This window comes from Myotis daubentonii, chromosome 1 (genome assembly GCF_963259705.1).
Source record: "Myotis daubentonii chromosome 1, mMyoDau2.1, whole genome shotgun sequence".
NCBI classification, from domain to species: domain Eukaryota; kingdom Metazoa; phylum Chordata; class Mammalia; order Chiroptera; family Vespertilionidae; genus Myotis; species Myotis daubentonii.
Genome location: NC_081840.1, coordinates 37,454,744 through 37,474,145, shown reverse-complemented (window position 1 = coordinate 37,474,145; position 19,402 = coordinate 37,454,744). Strand labels below are relative to the sequence as shown.

Genomic DNA, 19,402 nt, shown 5'->3' with positions numbered 1-19,402 from the left:
AAAATGGACCTCAGCCCCTCACCCAGACTGGCCAGGCACCCCAGTGGGGACCCCCACCCTGAAGGGGGTGTGACCAGCTGCAAATAGCCATCATCCCCTCATCCAGGCTGGCCAGGCACCCAAGCGGGACCCCCACCCTGATACGGGACACCTTTCAGGGCAAACGAGCCGGCCCCCACCCGTGCATCAGGCCTCTATCCTATATAATAAAAGGGTAATATGCATATTGACCCTAAGAGCAGAACGACTTGGAATGACTGGTCACTATGACACACACTGACCACCACGGGGTAGACGCTCAATGCAGGAGCTGTCCTCTGGTGGTCAGGGCGCTCTCACATGGGAGGAGCTCTGCTCAGCCACAAGCCAGGCTGATGGCTGCCAGTACAGCAGTGGTGGTGGGAGCCTCTCCTGCCTCCTCAGCAATGCTAAGGATGTCCGACTGCAGCTTAGGTCTGCTCCCTGCTGGCAAGTGGGCATCCCCCGAGGGCTGCCGGGCTGCCAGAGGGATGTCTGATTGCCATCTTAGGCCCAATCTCCTGGGGAGCAGGCCTAAGCCAGCAAGTGGTCACCCCTGACGGGTGCCAGATTGCGAGAGGGCACAGGCCGGGCTGAGGGACCCCCTACCCCCAAGTGCACAAATTTTTGTTCCCTGGGCCTCTAGTATAGTATATATTATACTAGAGGCTCAGTGCACGAAATTCGTGTATGGGTGGGGTCCCTAGGCCTGGCCAGTGATCAGGGCCAATCAGGTTCCCCAACTCCCCACTTCTCCACCTCCTCCTTCCCTTGCTGCCCGCATCTGCTACCACCCACCCCCAGTTCCCTGTCCCAGCCTGGGGCCCAGCCCTGATCGGGCAATCAGGACCTGCCGGCCTTGGGGAGGGATGGGATGAGGGACCTGGGAGGTTGGCTGCTGGCTCCGAGGAGGGAGCCAGCCCTTGTTCCCCCTGGGGAAAGGGGCCAGGTCCACTGCCACCCACCCCGGTTCCCAGGCCCAGTCCAGGGGCCCAGACCCAACCAGGCAAATCAGGGCCTGCTGGCTGGGGATAGGGATCAGGAGATTGGCTGGCAGGTCCTATCAGCGATCGGGGCCTGCGGGCTGGGGGCAGCTCCTGCATTGAGCATCTGGCCCCTGGTGGTCAGTGTGCGTCATAGCAACCAGTCATTCCAGTCATTTTGTTGTAACAGTCACTTAGGCTTTTATATATATAGACTAGAGGCCCAGTACACGAAATTCATGCATGGGATGGGGTTGTCCCTCAGCCTGGCCTGCACCCTCTCCAATCTGGGACCCCTTAGGGGATGTCCAACTGCTGGTTTAGGCCCAATCCCACAGGAATCGGGCCTAAACCGGCAGTCAGACATCCCTCTCACAGCCCAGGACTGCTGGCTCCTAACCACTCACCTGCCTGCCTGATTGCCCCTAACCGCTTTTGCCTGCCATCCTGATCATCCCCTAACCACTCCCCTGCTGGCCTGATTCCCCTAACTGCCCTCCCCTGCAGGCCTGGTCACCGTCAACTGCCCTCCCCTGCCGGACTGGTCGCCCCTTACTGCCCTCCTTTGCAGGCCTGCCCCCCCCCCCCCCAACAGCCTTCCCCTGCTGGCCTGGTTCCCCCAACAGCCCTCCCCTGCTGGCCATCTTGTGATGACCATCTTGTGATGACATCGTGGCGGCCATCTTATGACAATGTTGTGTGACACCACCTAGGCTTTTATTGTATTGAATAGTACATATAATATACAAAATGTGTTAATTGACTGTTTATGTTATCTATAAGGCTGCTGGTCAACAGTAAGTTATTAGGAGTTAAGTTTTTGGGGAACCAAAAGTTACACACAAATTTTTAGCTCTGTGGGGGTCAATTCCCCTAATCCCCACATTGTTCAAGGGTAAACTATACTTTAAAATAATACTGGAAAATGAACCTATATTGTTTTTGTAATCAGAAAATAATTTTTAGTTAAGACATTTTTCTCACATGAACAAACCCATTCCCATTTTTCATAGTTTTTCATTATCATTCCAAGAAATTCATTTTTTTTTCTACTATCCAGTATATTCTATTTGTGGAACCTAAATGTTTCCATAGAATACAACATAAATATCTATATAAATATATAAAAGCCTAATATGCAAATCAATCAAATGTCAGAACAATGGGTCGCTATGACATGCACTGACCACCAGGGAACAGACGATCAACGCAGGAGCTGCCCCCTGGTGGTCAGAGCGCTCTCACAGGGGGAGTGCCACTCCGTTGGAAGCCACGCTCATGGCTGGCAAGCACAGTGGCAGTGGCAGGGGCCTTTCCCACCTCCGCGGCAGTGCTAAGGGTGTCCAACTGACGGCTCAGTCGGACATCCTCCGAGGACTCCCAGACTGCAAGGGTGCAGGCCAGGTTGAGGGACTCCCCACCCCACCCCACCCCCAGTACATGAATTTCGTGCACTGGGCCTCTAGTCAGACTATAATCAATTATCAACAACTAGAGGCCCGGTGCACAAAAAATTTGTGCACTCGAGGGGGTCCCTCAGCCCGGCCTGTGCCCTCTCACAGTCTCGGACCCCTTGGGCTATGTCCACCTGCTGGCTTAGGCCTGTTTCCAGGGGGATCGGGCCTAAGCTGGCAGTCAGATATCCCTCTGGCAGCCAGGGAGCCCTCAGGGGATGTCCACTTGCCAGCAAGGAGCAGGCCTAAGCTGCAGTCTAACATCCTTAGCGCTGCTGAGGAGGCGGGAGAGGCTCCCACCACTACTGCTGTACTGGCAGCCATCAGCCTGGCTTGTGGCTGAGCAGAGCTCCCCCTGTGGGAGCGCACTGACCACCAGGGGGCAGCTCCTGCATTGAGCGTCTGCCCCCTGGTGGTCAGTGTGTGTCAGTGACCAGTCACTCCCAGTCGTTCTGCTGTTAGGGTCAATTTGCATATTACCCTTTTATTATATAGGATTGTGACCCACAGAATCTAATTCAAATATCACAGACTGACCAGATGCTTTCAAGGAGGTTTGAGGAACATAATGGCAAGTAAACTTTGCAATCATGGATTTGGTAAGAAAGTTCCCAGACTGCATTACTATTAGAATCAGAATTTATTCATTAATTCTTTATGTAATATAGTATTCTTTATAGGATCGAATTTATTTTAACTTAGTATTAACATGAATTTTGGTCTTAGATGTACATTATTGTTGTAGATCTATTAGTTCAATAAGTAACTAATATATACGATAATAATCCCTTACCCAACATCATAGAGAATATAAGTGAATTTTCTAAATAAAGTTTAACCTTTAATTATGGGGTTTTTAATAGTTTCTATAGAAATCTTAAATTTAAATCACCTTCCAGGTCTCAATATAACTAATTAGATGTTATTTAAATCTTTTATTAGAGTACAGTGGTCATGTCGGGTATTCGTTTTATTATCACTGTCATTGCAGTTGGTGCTAGAACCACAGACCAAATGGCTACTAAATCTGGGAACTTGCTTTTTCAAAAAAGGCTTTTCTGTAAACTTGCTCTTTAGACATTTGCCTCTGACTCATTAAGAAATAATGTCTTTAAAAGATGTCACTGTGTACTCTGCAGAGAAATGTCACTTAGCTGCCTTCATAAAGAATTAATTACTGAATCAGGAGCCAAAGCAATTTTCTCCCAAGTGATTTTTTTCTTATTTATTTATTTATTTATTTTTGGTTAATCCTCGCCTGAGGATATTTTTCCATTGATTTTTAGAGAGAGTGGAAGGGTGAGAGGGAAAGAGAGAGAGAGAGAGAGAGAGAGAGAGAGAGAGAGAGAGAGAGAGAGAGAGAAATATTGATGTGAGAGAGACACATCGATTGGTTGCCTTCTGCACACCCTGACCAGAGCTGGGGATCAAGCCTGCAACCAAGATATGTGCCCTTGACCGGAATCAAACCCAGGACCCACAGGCCAATGCTCTATCCACTGAGCCAAACCAAAAGAAAAAAAGAAAAGAAAAAAAGCTTTTTGCAGATACCAACAAAGATCTTTGATTTATCTGCACCTTTCAGAGTATTTTTTATTTCTGTACTATAAAAAATGGTAGTAAAGCCATCTTATCATTTTGTATCTATACTTCAAAGTTTTTTCTAAAATGATCTCTATAGCATACGTTTTTTAAAACAGTTACTGTCTCAGTAATTGTTAAAATGTTTCCTGTACCATAAAGTGATCAGTTTTGTTTTGTTCTGCCTTTTTTTCTTTTTTCTTTTTTGAAAAGCACTTGTGAGCACTTAATGAATTTCCTTCAGTGTGGCTTCAAGCTACTAGGACACACTTCCCCACCACCTCACCCCCAACACCTTTAATCTTTTCCTCAGCTCTTCTGCTGAAGAATTTGGCCTTCAGGATAACAGGCTGCTTTGGGAACTTTCTCTTCCCCAGAACTTGTAGTGGTCTGATCTCACCACATCGATGACAGGAGCAGCTACAGTCTTGTTTTGCCAGCATTTACCTGTGCCTGTTCACCGACCAAGCTCCACAGTTTATCACGGTTGACAATTGGGCAGAAGCTCTGGTTCCTCTTTAAGTGGTAATGCTGCATACCAACTTTCCCAAAGTAACCTGGGTGATACTTGTCAAAGTTGATCCACCAGCATTACCTCAGCCTCTCAGGTGCTTCTAATACAGCCATGTGGCTCAGGTGGCCAGGAAGTTTCTGGGTCTTCCTCAGTCACTAGAGGGAGTCCTCTTCAAAGTCTTGTGCTAGCCTTTCTTTCTTAATAGATCTGCTAAGTAACTTCTAAAAGCTGCCTGTTATCCCAGTAAAATTCATCAAATTTAGAACTTGTCATTTTGTAAAAGAAAATTGTATAACTCGTCTTAAAAATTCAAAACTTATGTAAATATTTTGCCCTGAGATAATTAGCAAACCTTGTGTGTTATAAAATTTCCATGATCATGTTTATTTACAAAGTATTATAAAAATTATCTTATTTAAGATTATATATTCCACAAATCTATTCAGCAGCATGCAAGCAGTTGTGGTATACTGAAAACTGAATAAAGAAATGGAGAGGGCGAAATCAAGTCCTCAGCTTTTTGGAACTCCAACTCTTACCTCAGAAACAGCACACCATCTGACAATGAGTTATTGGAACATTGTAAATCATATATCCAATATTTATAAATTTTAATTTTTCTAACTTTTAGAGAAATATAAATGGAAAACAAACGTTATTCATATTTTGAAAACTACAACATTAAGTGATATTTTGGCCCGTATATTGATATGCTATGTCTTGTCAAATCACTTTTTGCCATAACAATTTTAAAAGGTAGGACTTCTGAAGCATGAACTCAGTTTTCTAGCAAAATAATAGCCCTGTAAAATTTATATAAGGCTATAATTCTTAGATGCATAAAGATAAAAGATTTTCTGTGCATTAACTCTTTAAGTACAGGTAAATGTGTGGAAAATTTAAGGTAATGATATTTTTCACTTGATTTTATGGACACCAGCAGCACTAGCACATGTAAGAATGGTTAACCTGAAATCCAGAGATGATTGATTGATTGGTACCTACTATATACAAGTTGGTAAGCCTTGCCAAAGTAAACCTGTAATGTTAGCATGTAAATATGTATAGTTATCTGGGAGAAAATGTCAGATTGCTTTGTACCTTTATGGCCTATTGAGTTTCAATATTTGGTATATTGATTGTTTTTTACTTTGAAGAATTCGTTATCCTTCCAAAAATTATATTTGATCATAAACTATGGTTTGCATTGGGCTAGAGACAGATATTCTGTGATTTCTTCATTATCAGTCTAAAACTGGTTTAGATGCTTTAAATATGTTAACATTTATTGAATACATAACACATTTAGAATCTGAGGTGAGTACTTTATATACATTATTTCTTTTAATCCCCAGCAGCCCAGTGAAATAAATAGTATCAGTACCTCTTCTTTACAAAGAAACTAAGGTGTCAGGGTCATATGGCTAATATAAAATAAACTGGACTCAAACCATATTTTTAATGCCTGCTGTCACTGTGTTGTAGAACTGCATCCTTATCATATACATGCATAGAGATACTGAAAATGTTAAAAATTGTTACTGAATGGTAGGATTATGGATAGTTTCTACATTTTTCTTTACAATTTTGTCTACCTTGGGTTTTTCACAGTGAGTATGAATTACTTTAAATTTATTTCATCAAAATGACATATGCACCTAGCTTAAAAATTAAATTAAGCTAAAAAGCTTAGATAAGCTTAGGAACACTGCACTTCTCTCCTGTCCATCCCAAAGGCATCTACTTTCAAATTATTTAACTGTTTTTCTGATTATTACCTTTGTGTTTCTAAATATGTTTATACTTTGCTTTTTTTATTATTATTATTGATTTTTTACAGAGAGGAAGGGAAAGGGATAGAGAGTTAGAAACATCGATGAGAGAGGAACATCGATCAGCTGCCTCCTGCACACTCCCCACTGGGGATGTGCCTGCAACCAAGGTACATGCCCTTGACCGGAATCGAACCTGGGACCCTTGAGTCCGCAGGCCAACGCTCTATCCGCTGAGCCAAACCGATCAGGGCTATACTTTGCTTTCTTGATTCATCAATTATTAGACATTATCTTATGATGAGTTCTTCTTATGATACATGAGGATTTACCTCTATTTTAGTCTCCTCTTACCATTCTTGTATTACAGTTATATCACATTGTTGGTGACTATAAATATCGCTCACTGTTGAGCCATGTTTGATAATTCTATTTTATTTCTTGTATGTTTTAATTTTTCTGTAATCAGTAATTACCCAATTCTTTTTCTATTGCTTTCTTCTCAGTTGAATTTTCCAAGTCAATTCTACTTTTTTCACTTAAGATTTTCCACCTTGGAGCCTATTGTCCTTGTGTGTATATATGAATGACTTGCTCTCTAGCAGCTCTGAATACCTTCCTCTCTCCTATGTTAAATACCTTATGTCCTGTGTTGCTTTCTGTGTTTTGAATTTACACCGTAATTTTAGAAGAGCACATTATCCAATATAAGGTAAAATTGTTGACACTTTGCACATCTGAAAATGTTTTCATTTTCTCCTCATATTTGATTGTTTGGCTGGTTATCTCTTCAAGGTTGGAAACTAATCTCTAGCTTCCAGGGGTACTGAAACCAAAGGCCATTTTATTTAGTCCTTTGACTATGACTTTTCTCCCTCATGAAGACTTTACTGGGGCAGGAGGCTACTTTTATTTAGTTATTTACTTATTATTTTATTTTATTGTGTTAAAAACACTTAGCATGAGGTTTATCCTCTTTAACAAATTTTTAAGTATACAGTACAGTATTGTTACCTATAAGGTAGAAAGACTTTAGTATCTCCTTATTTTAAGGATTCTAACATTTTAGAATAATGTAACTTTTCATGTATTCCCCCTCCCCCCGCCCCCCAGCATTACTGGGTGCTCAGTGGGCTCTTTCATTATAGAGGCTTATGTTCTTCTAATACATTTTCTTTGATAATTTTCCCCATACGTTTTGTTATTTTCTATGAAAAGCCTGTATTGATCCTCTAATTTTTTAGATTAAAACAGTGATTTTTAAACAAAGAAAGCAGAACTAGAACATCTTAAATAAATTTTAATCCTTTCTTTACAGGTTACCTAGACCACTTTGGATTGAGAAAACTGTAGGAAGTTAGTAACTGCCACAAGCGAACGCCAGGTGGGGGCCCGTGTCCATTTCCCCTGTACAGAGTCCTGCTGGGCCGAGTGTCTGAATGCGCTGCGCAGGGTCTCTGCTCACTCTCCCCGGAATCAGTCGCGGCAGATTTTAGTCCACAGGTCGCTTTTCTCCATATTTCTTTGTAAACTCTTCGGCATTCTTACAGAATTTTTTACGGTCCTTAGAGTATTCTTCAGCTAGGTCAGCCCGAAGCGGGTGTTCGGTCTGGGGGTCGTTCACCAGTGCAATGAGGGACTGGATTACTTGGTCGGTTTTGGTTGCTGGCTTCCAGTTTTCAGCACTAATTACTGGCAGACAGACCTGCCCCTTTTCATCGATGTTGGGGTGATAGATCTTTGTTTTAAATGTGATCGTCGGTGGTTTGAATGGGTACTCCGCTGGAAAGCTGATTTCGATTCTGAAGGCCCCCTTATCGTATGGAGGGTTGTCGGGAACAATAAGCCCTTGCCAAGTCAGTAAGTTAGCTTCATCAACCTGGATGTTACAGAAGTTTTTCATTCCACATTTGCGGATTTCTTCAAGCTCCTTCATCAGCCTCCTGCTGGCTGCCATCTTGGGTCTGATGCTGTTGCTTTCCCAGGGTGCACTGCGGGCGGCGGAGGCCCCTGCGCTTCCTGATGATCTGATTTTAGCTTTCTTGTCTTAACCACTATTTTCTGATTTTCTGGTATTTTCTCAACTCATCCTCTAACTTCCCTATTGAGTATTTTATTTCTGCATTCGTGATTTTAATTTGCAAACCCTTATTCTCTGATTGTCCTGCACCTTCTCTTAGTCATTCTTAGGTGTAATATCTTCTCTTAATTTGGAAGAAACCAACTTTATTTTCTGTTCCTTTTATGGTTACTCTCTTCTCCAAGTTCCTTATGCTTTAGTCTCCGTTATTTATGTTACAGGCTTTCTTCAAAACTGATAACCTGTGAACATTCATATTCTAGAGTGAATGAAGCACAACAATGCCTGAAAAGCTGCGTGTGAGTCCACTGCAGGTTTGGCTGGACTTCCAGCTTTTTATTAGAGTATCCCCAGATAGCAGCACTATAGGTCTTTTCGCTTTGGCCATTCTGTTTCTTTCTGCTAAGGGAACGGGGAACTTTCATTCTGATTTTAGTCCGAAGCCTCCCCTCTGTCCTTGCTATGTCTGATATCCAAAGTCCCACACCTCTCTGGTTCAGTTTCTCCAAATAATGTCTCATCTACTCTAAGTGGTGGAGTAAGAACCATAGAGATTTAATTGCTGTCATGTAAATTTTCAACCTAGTTCCCCATTTTCCACCCTGTTCTCTACGCACATGTTCTGTAGCAGATATCTTCCAATTTCATTGAAGATGAGATTTGTGTTTTTCTCATTTATAATGGGGGGGGGGGGCAGCTACTTTCATTTCAAGGGGAAATCAAGTTACACTACTCATTAAGAAATATAGCCCTGGCCGGTTTGGCTCAGTGGATAGAGCGTTGGCCTTCGAACTCAAGGGTCCCAGGTTCGATTCCAGTCAAGGCCATGTACCTTGGTTGCAGGTACATCCCCAGTGGGGAGTGTGCAGGAGGCAACTGATCGATGTTCCTCTCTCATCGATGTTTCTAACTCTCTATCCCTCTCCCTTCCTCTCTGTAAAAAAATCAATAAAATATATTTTTTTAATAAAAGAAATATAGTAATGGAAAGCAGTAGTTATAACTAAAGGAAGCATTATAATCAGTAAAAGATTTTATAGAAAACTTGGTTGTGTTTGAAGGCAGAGAAAAATTGAAGTAGGTAAAGGTGGGAAATGTTATCACGAATAGAGGTTAGCCCTGGCTGGTGTGACTCGGTTGGTTGGAGGGTGGTCCCATACACCAAAAAGTGGCAAGTCCTATTCCTGATGGAGGCCATGTGGGAGGCAACTGACTAATGTTTCCCCCCCTCTCTCCCTTCCTCTAAAATAAAAATAAAACTCTAAAATAAAAATAAAATAAAGAATAGAGGTTAGAAAGCTTAACTGTGATGTAGAACTGACACAATTTTGAGGTAGCAAGGGGGCAAGATAGAACTCACACCCAATGGAATAGAGATGGTCATCTACTTAATAAACTGCTATTTTAGTACTTTTTTAGTAAGTAAAAAAAAAAAAGAAAAGCATTTCAAACCTTAAATGATAAGTTTTCCACATTCTTGTGCTGAGTTAAAAATTTGAAATTATGTAATATTAACCAAAAAAAATCTGTATGGCACTCTTTATTATTTTTTATCCTAAAAAACATATTAAAGTGTAAGCTCTTAGGCAGTAACAGAAGTGTCTCTTCTAATCAGTGACTTCATTTTCTTCAGTTTTCTTTGTTGCTTCTGCGTGTTTATTTTTGTTTAGTGGAATTTAGTCTGTGAACAGCCAAAGCATACTGTTGAGTGTAATTTTGGTGTTTGTGATGTAAGTGATGATGTTTCTTTCAAAATTAGATTTTAAATATTTTCCCCTATGGACTTTAAATGATTATATATCCATGAGTTTACTAAATCAAAACAGTAAGTATAATACTAGATGCTATTCAGTGTTTAGAAATGCAGTACTTTATATACCAAATCTGTGTCATCAGTTCACACTTTAAGCGTGTGACAGTCATTTGCCACTGCAGATGCTTGGTTCAAACCCTACTGCTTTAAAAGGATTCAAGTGGCTCTAAACATTACTTAACTGCTGGGATTATTAATGTTCCTCTGACATAATCAGAAACTTAATCATAATTAGAATGTTGAATGTGATTTTCTTAGTCACAAAATTCAACTTTAATTTCAAAACATTTGAAATTATAGAACCCTTCCCTCCAATTCTGGACTTAAATCTTATTCCACCTAAGAAGAACTAAGTAAATTTCATCTATGGCCAATCATTAGCATTAGTCTTAATAAAATTCAATATTTTACATTGTAAATTTTAGTATATCTAGCCAATTTCATAGTAAAGGCATTGCCCCATAGAAATTTATCTCCTTGTTTGTCAAAATTATCAAGAAGAATACAAGTGTGTGTGTGTGTGTGTGTGTGTGTGTGTGTGTGTGTGTGTGAAATACCAAATTTTTGTCCAATTCTGTATTTTCCAAAAACTGCCTAGATTGATAGTGAAGTTGACCAATTATTGAAATCAGTTGACAAAACTGCATTGAGATTATCAGAGTTTTGTCAGTTGTGAAAGTCTTTACTTGAACATTAAACATGAATCATCTGCTAGTAAATGGGTGTATGGTACATTGCCCATTTCCATAGGTACCTTGATTTGATGTGTTTTTTTCATTAGGTTGTTTATAGTACTTCATGGTTTTTAATACATTATCATCAATCCATTTATACTGTGTGCCAGCTTCTGTAGTGATATCCGAGAAAAAAATGACACAGAATATAGAGTCCCTGGCTTCAAGCAGATTACAGCCTTGTCAAGGTGAATAGTGATTAACTTCATTTTGCCTCAAGTTGGCCTGATACCTCCTCCCTGAAAGCTTGTGGCACCAAAATGTGGATAGACGCTGAAATTCAACTGATGCCAAATACCACCACTCCAACTCCAAAGAAATTCATCTTTGGCCAAGACTGTGGTTAGGAGCTTGCCTGAGCTAGAAGATTTCTTCAGCACATATTTAATCCTTTTCCATCAGAAGGATAGATTAAGAAGCTCTGTAGAAGGGCATATGCCTGTCCTTCTTTGAAAAGGAGAATAACTATCTTACTCTAAGAAGATACTTAGATTCCTCTGACTTAAATAGGTGTTTCTTAAAACCAGGGCCTCTGAATCCCAAGGAAACTGGGAAGTCATAATAGGTGTCAGACTTCCTCCTTCTCTTCCTCTCTCCCTCCCTTAGTTTCTTCCTTTTTCTCTTTTCTACTTTTTCTTTTCTTCCCTCCCTCTTTTTCTTCCTAACTCCCTTCCTTTTTTTTTTTTTTTTTTTTTTTTTTTTTTTTTTTTTTTAGCATTTCAAAACTTCAGTGGATAGTCTACATTTCCCGTGAGAAAAATTGCTAAAAAAATATTTTTGGGGGTGCTGGATCACACTGGTATCTCAGAGTGATCTGAAACATGATGGCTATTATTTGTGCCTTTTGCAAATAAAAATTGGAAACTCCCCCAAAAACAACAACAACAAACAACTGCATTGGGAATGCTATGTGGCATTTGTACTGTTCAGTGGTGATTATTTCGTAAGTTCTTTGTAACTTAAAACTTCATATTTTCAATAAATAGGAATAAAAACAAGGGGAGGGAAGTGAAGAAACTATATAGGGTAGTGGACTTCAAACACCAGCTCACAGATTTCTCAGTGTCTCTTACAACCTATTCACTGGTCTGCTGTGAAATAAAAAAAATAAGGGAAAAAGAGATTGGCATAAGATGTACCTCAAGACTAGAAATTATTTGCATTTTGAGCATATGTTTTGGTTAACAGGAGGCTTGACATCTTTTTCATGTACTAATTATGCTTTTTCATCTTGGGTCTAATTGGGTCTTAAGATGTAAACTATTTAATGTGAATGACAAATGATTAATGATTTTTTTTTCTCCCCTTAGGTACATCCAGAAAGTGCTCAGAAGAAACTTCCTGCCAGAAAAACTAAAAAAGCAGTATTTATAACACTGGAATTTTGGGGTAACTTATTAAAATGGCAGAAAATAGTGAAAGTAATAGTAAAGATGTAGACGTCAGACCCAAAACTAGTCGGAGTAGAAGTGCTGACAGAAAGGATGGTTATGTGTGGAGTGGAAAGAAGTTATCTTGGTCAAAAAAGAGTGAAAGTTTTTCAGATGCTGAAACAGTAAATGTTATAGAGAAAACTGAAGTTCCTTTACAGAGCCAAGAAAGAAAGCACAGCTGTTCATCCATCGAGTTGGATTTAGATCATTCTTGTGGGCATAGATTTTTAGGCCGATCTCTTAAACAGAAACTGCAAGATGCTGTGGGGCAGTGCTTCCCAATAAAGAATTGTAGTAGTCGGCACTCTTCGGGGCTTCCATCTAAAAGAAAAATTCATATCAGTGAACTCATGTTAGATAAGTGTCCTTTCCCACCTCGATCAGATTTAGCCTTTAGGTGGCATTTTATTAAACGACACACTGCTCCTATAAACCCCAAACCAGATGAATTGATAAGCACAGATTTGTCCCAGAGTGAATTGGGAGATGGTCAACTAAAACAAAGAAGAAACATGGAAGAAGAGGTGAACTGTTTCTCACATGCCAATGTTCAGCCCTGTGTTATAACCACCAACAATGCTTCATGTAGAGGTGGTCCTATGGCTGGCTCTTTGATGAACCTGGTTTCAAATAATTGTATAGAAGATAGTGATATGGATTCAGATGATGAAATTATAACACTTTGCACAAGTTCCAGGAAAAGAAACAAACCCAAATGGGAAATGGATGAAGAAATCCTTCAGTCGGGAACAACTCCTAAGTACCACACCCAGATTGATTATGTCCACTGTCTTGTACCAGACCTCCTTCAGATCAATAACAATCCATGTTACTGGGGAGTTATGGATAAGTATGCAGCTGAAGCTCTCCTAGAAGGAAAACCAGAGGGTACCTTTTTACTTCGAGACTCAGCACAGGAAGACTATTTATTCTCTGTTAGTTTCAGACGCTATAGTCGTTCTCTTCATGCTAGGATTGAACAGTGGAATCACAACTTTAGCTTTGATGCACATGATCCTTGTGTCTTCCATTCTCCTGATATTACTGGGCTCCTAGAACATTATAAGGACCCAAGTGCCTGTATGTTCTTTGAACCACTTTTATCCACTCCCTTAATTCGGACTTTCCCCTTTCCCCTACAGCATATATGCAGAACAGTTATTTGTAACTGTACAACTTATGATGGCATTGATGCCCTTCCAATTCCTTCTTCTATGAAATTATATCTGAAGGAATATCACTATAAATCAAAAGTTAGAGTACTCAGGATTGATGCACCAAAACAACAATGCTAGGTAGAGGGTAGGAACATGGGAATTTAATACCTTATTTTTCTTAATGCTACTTTGAGTTTTTCTACAAGGGCAGTTAAGAGTCTGAAATAAACCTCTGCCCTAAATTTTGCTTCCAGATCTGTTTATTTTTCTTATAATACACTAATTGTTTAAAGTTACACACTAAGGGTTAATGGGTATTTTTGACCAAGTGGTTTTTGTTTTTATTCTATAGAGTATATACTTGAACTTTTTTTCTTTTCTTAATTGTAATTTGCATATGATCCAGGGATATTTGAAAATTGGTAAACATTGTAAACACAGTTAATAATTTGTATTTCATTATTTTCTTTAAAAATAATCCTATGTCCTTTCTTAGATGTAAAATGCTTTGTTAACTTATGCCATTGGCATTCCTATACATAAAATACGGTTTCCCCATCTCCCTTTCCAGAGTTGTTTTCAAATTCTTCAGTAAAGCTGAGTGTTGTAATTTACAATCTATACTAATGTAATTGACTTGTAATTTACTAATAGGGATGTTAAAGGTAACAACATAGCTTAAAATCCAACTTGATGTGTTTTTACAGTATTTTAAATATTAACTAAAGCAGGATTACTAAATTTGATTAATCTCATCAGTAAGAATCAAATGAGAGCATAACATTTTTGGAGATGAATGTATTCTACAATGTGGCATGGTCATTTGTTAATCCTTGAATAGGTCTCTCTTAAAACCTGGAACATAAACATTGTTCCTTTCTCACTGGGAGCTTTAAAAATAATGATAACACTGTTAGTAACTAGTAGTTACTAAAGTTCTAAAAACAATTGTGAGGGTTTTTTTTTCTGTATTTACTTATGAACTGTTGCTTCTACTTAGCTCTTTTATAGAAACTCAGCCTGTTACTTGGGGAGATGCTACAGTTTATAAACAGCCACGCATTTTCATTGATCCCTAAATAAGTTTTCATTATTTTAAATTGAACTTGAATAAAGATTCAAGAAGTGAACACAGAACTTAGTATTCAGAAAGCTTAATATTGTTTTTAATCTTCAAGTTTCAAATAATTATTCCTGTCTTCAGAATTAACATGTCTTTATTGTAACTTCAAAAAAAGGAAAACATTTTGAGAGCTACATGGCTTAGGCCATACTGAACAGTACTAGGCAATAGGTGTAATATTTTAAATTTACTTTCCCAAGAACAGGAAAGCATTTTTAGAAACACCATTATCCCTATGTAAGATAAATGAAGTGATATCCTATCTATCCACTCTTTTTAAAAGAATCAGTGAATAATAAATCTTCTAGACAACTGTTTCTTCTGATGACCTGTTGACATATAGTAATTAATTTCTTGATGCTGGTTTAGCTCTAATAGGAAACTTTCTACCTGGGTTGAAAAAATTTTTACTAAAATTTAGTTATAATAAATGTTTCTTAAATACCATTGCTTTTATGTTGAAGTAGCATTTCTATTTCCTGCAGCTCTGCTGCTAATATAAATATAGCATTTTTCAATAATAGTGTTAAAATAAATTTTTAGCAATTACCACAAAATTAAACCAAGAAAATCTGTTCCCATTATCTTCTACCATTCTTTTTTCTCGGTGATCTCAAGATTGTCTTGGTTCCAGTGAAGGGTAGCTATTAGAATAGCACCTCTCTTAGCAGATGAGGCTCAGGATTTCAACACCAATGTCAGGATAAATATCTCTTATAAAGATGCTGTTTTCCTTTTACAAAAGAAAAGTCTCATACTACCTCATCTTTATTGTGGCACTTTTGTAGTTCACTGAGAAGCTTATCTTATTTACCAATATTACAATTCCTAAATACTCATCTTTGGTGAAAGAAAATTAATAGTATGGTAAGACTCTACCCATGATTATAATTTTTTATCAGAATTTGATAATGAGACTTTCTGTTTCTATGAAACAATTATTTTAAATATTTTTCTTTAAAAATAATTTTTATCAGTACAGAAAAACCTAAGGGATGACAAAAACAAATATTCTGTTAAAAGGTAATTTTATAAAGAAAAATGAAGCATAATTATGTTGTCTTTTATAATGGTAAAAATTGGTGTTTATATAAAATCAAAAATCTAAGTAGCTTTTCATATAGTCAAACTGTGATATATTTTCTTTGGCTTTCTCAATTTCAAGGTATTAATAGCTGTTATACTGCCATATATATAGCCTTGAAGTAGATGATCTAATAAATGAGAGCAGGAAACAGACTCATTTACTCTGAAATGGTTTGTATTTTTCTTTGATATTTGCTACAGTTAAAAGAAACCTGGAAAATCTATACATATAAAAGCCTAAGCAACTGAACGACTGGTTGACTAGTTGCTATGACACGCATTGACCACCAGGGGGCAGATGCTCAACACAGGAGCTGCCCCTTGGTGGTCAGTGCGCTCCTACAGCCAACCTCCCGCATTCCCTCCCACCCCCAGCCAACCTCCCGTGGTCCCTCCCCCACCTGGCCCACCCATCGGCCCTGATGGCTGGCCAGGCTGAGGGACCCCACCTGTGCATGAATTCATGCACCAGGCCTCTAGTAGAAATATAAATACTTGGAAAGGAAACTGTTTACCATAAAGGAAAATGAAAAGAGTAATAATAAATTTAATTTTTAAATGAATTTAAGAGGTCTGAATTTAGAAAGGGAAACCCCTTTCTCAGTTTCTTTGTGAGGACATATTTGGAAGAGCATCCAATATTCAGAAACAAACTCATGTTAAAATGCAATTATGGATATATAAGTAAAATGAGTTATGTTTTGAGAGGAACAATGTGGGAAGATACCAATAAATACAAATTTTGTAACTCTAAGACATTGTGACAATTTGAAAAGTAAATTCTAGAGTTGAGAAACCACCATGGTGGAAATATGCAGCGCTTATTGTTAAAAGAAGATGAGGTTAAAAGAAACAAGATAAAATATTAAACTTAAGAATTTAGGCATTACCTCAGGGGAAAGCCTTGACAGTGAAAGGGAACTACTTAATAGCTAATAGCTAGCCTGGACCACACACTTAACTGCACTTTGGGAGTCATCCTGCACAAATCAGGAAATAAACTTGACTTTTCTATTTCTCTGTGAAGCTTTTCAGGACATTAACCCACTCCCCTTTAAGCTGTAGCATCTTGGTTCATACTATAATTCCAAAAATATGGTGATGGATTTTTTTAGGTTTCTTGAGTATTTTTGTATGAAGAATCATGTGTGATCTTTTTATAACCATACCATTCACTTAAATAATTCACAATGGGAATGGTTTAATTTAAAGGAAGACTTAACAGGAAGAAGATTAAAGGAAGCTTTTAGTCAGCCTGTGGCTAGATTTATTGATTTGGTAATCAGTCCTGTATTCTTTCCTGAATTTCAGCTGATGGCAAATTGTGGTCAAAGAATGGCTTTCAGTTAGTTTTGACTTCTTATAAATAATAATAAAAGAATATCTTAGAAATTAGAAATCCTTTAAGAAGTTGGACAAATGTGGCAATTAGGACTCATTATATAAATTCCATTTTTTAAGTCTTTTTTAAAAATATATTTTTATTGATTTCAGAGTGGAAGGGAGAGAGAGAAACATCAGTGGTGAGAGAGTCATTGATCAGTTGCCTCCTGCACACCCCACATGGGATCAAGCACGCAACCCGGGCATGTGCCCCTACTAGGAATCAAACCGTGACCTCCTGGTTCATAGGTCTACACTCAAGTACTGAGCCATGCCGGCCGGGCTCCATTTCTTTTTATAAGAAGAACAAACAGTTATCATTTATTCAAGAGCCAAAGCCATTAAGATAAATCAAGTTATCAGCTTCCTGTCTCTGAAGTTTGGATCATTTTACAGATCCACATAGTAGAGAGCTTCCTTCCTTTGAAACCAAAACCTTGAGACCTAACTCATGAATAATATGCTTAGTTTTCATTTAAAATACTTTGTCATTTTAAGCTATAATTAGTCAAATCAGTTATGTATTGATTTTGGTAGACCAAATTTTATAGGAAAGTAGACTTATAAGATTCCTGGAGACAACACAAAGAAAACAATGCTGAAATTTAAAATACCCTGTGTTAAAATAGTGCCCAAATGAATAAAAGATTTTAAGCAAATTATTTCTACTTTGGAAAAAAATATTTATAATTTTGGTTTTATAACCAGTTTTACAATCATTTTTATTTCTAAAGAATGAACGGAAAGCACAAAGGGTTTACTTTTTTAAAATATATTTTTTTATTGACTTCAGAGAGGAAGGGAGAGGGAGAGAGAGAAACATCAATGATGAGAGAGAATCATTGATCGGCTTCCTCCTGCATGCCCCCTACTGGGGACCCAGCCTGCAACCTGGACATATGTTCTTGACTGGAATTGAACCAGGGACCCTTCAGTCCTCAGGCTAATGCTCTATCCACTGAGCCAAACTAGCTAGGGCAAAGGATTTACTTTTTTAATGACCTGCTAGAAATGAGGAACACTACAAGAATCTGTCTATACTATTCTAACAAATTAAGATATTGGGCACAAAATGAAGGTAACTTTTTTGATATGCATTGGTTTCTAATGGATATAACCCAATGGAAAGGGATTTGGCGCACATTAATCTGATTTCAAATAAAGACAGAATTTTTTTTTAATTTTCAATAGATTACTCAATCCTAAATCTTTCTTTGCCTTCATTTCCTGGCATATAAAATGTAGATAATACTTGTCACTTGACTTCTGAATTGTTCAGTTAAAGAGGTGACCATTGGAGCATACTTGAAAATAATTTCTGTACAGCTGTTAAGTGCTAATGTGTTAATAGATTTTCAAAGTATCCCCTTAGTGGACCCTGCAGATTCACATTCACTCTTGGTCTGTAATAGATTTTCTTGGCTTGATATAACAATAGAGATAATACATTTTGAATTGATGGTGTAGATTCTGCAATTAGATGAAGACTTGCAATTAAGGTTTATGTAAAATTGATGTTTGCCCAAGTTATTTTAAAAGTTGATTACATTTGCAGGAAGTAAAGATACAGGCATACCTTATTTTATTGTGCTTCGCTTTATTACATTTTGCAGATTTGGGGGGTTTTTAATTGAAGGTTTGTGACAGTCTTGTGTCAAGCAAGTCTATTGGCATCTTTTTTCTAGCAGTATTTGCTTATTTCGTGTCTCTATCACATCTTGGTAATTCAATATTTCAAACTTTCATTATTGTATTTGTTGTGATCTGTGGTCAGTGATCTTTGTCAAATCTCAGCTGATGGTTAGCATTTCTAGTAATAGAATATATTTTAATTAAGGTATATACTTTTTAGACCTAATGCTATTGTACACTTAATACAATATAAACATAACTTTTATATGACTGGGAACCCCTTTGTTTCATTTCGATATTCATTTTATTGCAGTAGTCTGGAATTGAACCTGCAATATCTCCAAGGTATGCCTGTAATCATTTTGCAGTGGTTATAATAAAATCTGAGCTTTCAGACTTGAGAGAGTGTAAAACTCAAGGAAGGTTACTTACAGTATGCTAACTTTGCTAGAATTGGACAAATTCTGTATAAACCAAGTATGAACTTGATATATACTTGAATATACAGAGTTTAAGTAGTAACTTCACAAAGCTATTAGTGCCCTTGTCAATCAGGGTTGTATGATTCACCCCTTATCCAAAAAGAAGACTGTTGCCATTTTTATTTCAAATCCTGAAGTTGATTTCTTCTTGGATGTG

At 38.2% G+C, this 19,402-nt stretch overlaps 2 protein-coding genes across 2 annotated transcripts in view; one reads left to right on the top strand and one right to left on the bottom strand.

Moving 5' to 3' along the window:
* Nucleotides 1-17,204, top strand: part of SOCS4 (suppressor of cytokine signaling 4) — a 30,160-nt gene extending 12,956 nt beyond the window's left edge. Inside the window, exon 2 of the mRNA XM_059695282.1 lies at nt 12,260-17,204. Within this exon, the coding sequence (XP_059551265.1) occupies nt 12,352-13,677 (1,326 nt within the window). The 5' untranslated portion in view covers nt 12,260-12,351 and the 3' untranslated portion in view covers nt 13,678-17,204. The remainder of the gene's footprint in view (nt 1-12,259) is intronic.
* On the bottom strand, nt 7,718-8,279 carry LOC132234257 (ubiquitin-conjugating enzyme E2 L3-like). Its single transcript, XM_059695298.1, has one exon. It carries the CDS (start codon nt 8,277-8,279, stop codon nt 7,815-7,817), a length of 465 nt encoding a protein of 154 aa, XP_059551281.1. The 3' UTR covers nt 7,718-7,814.
* Nucleotides 17,205-19,402: the final 2,198 nt, after the last annotated feature.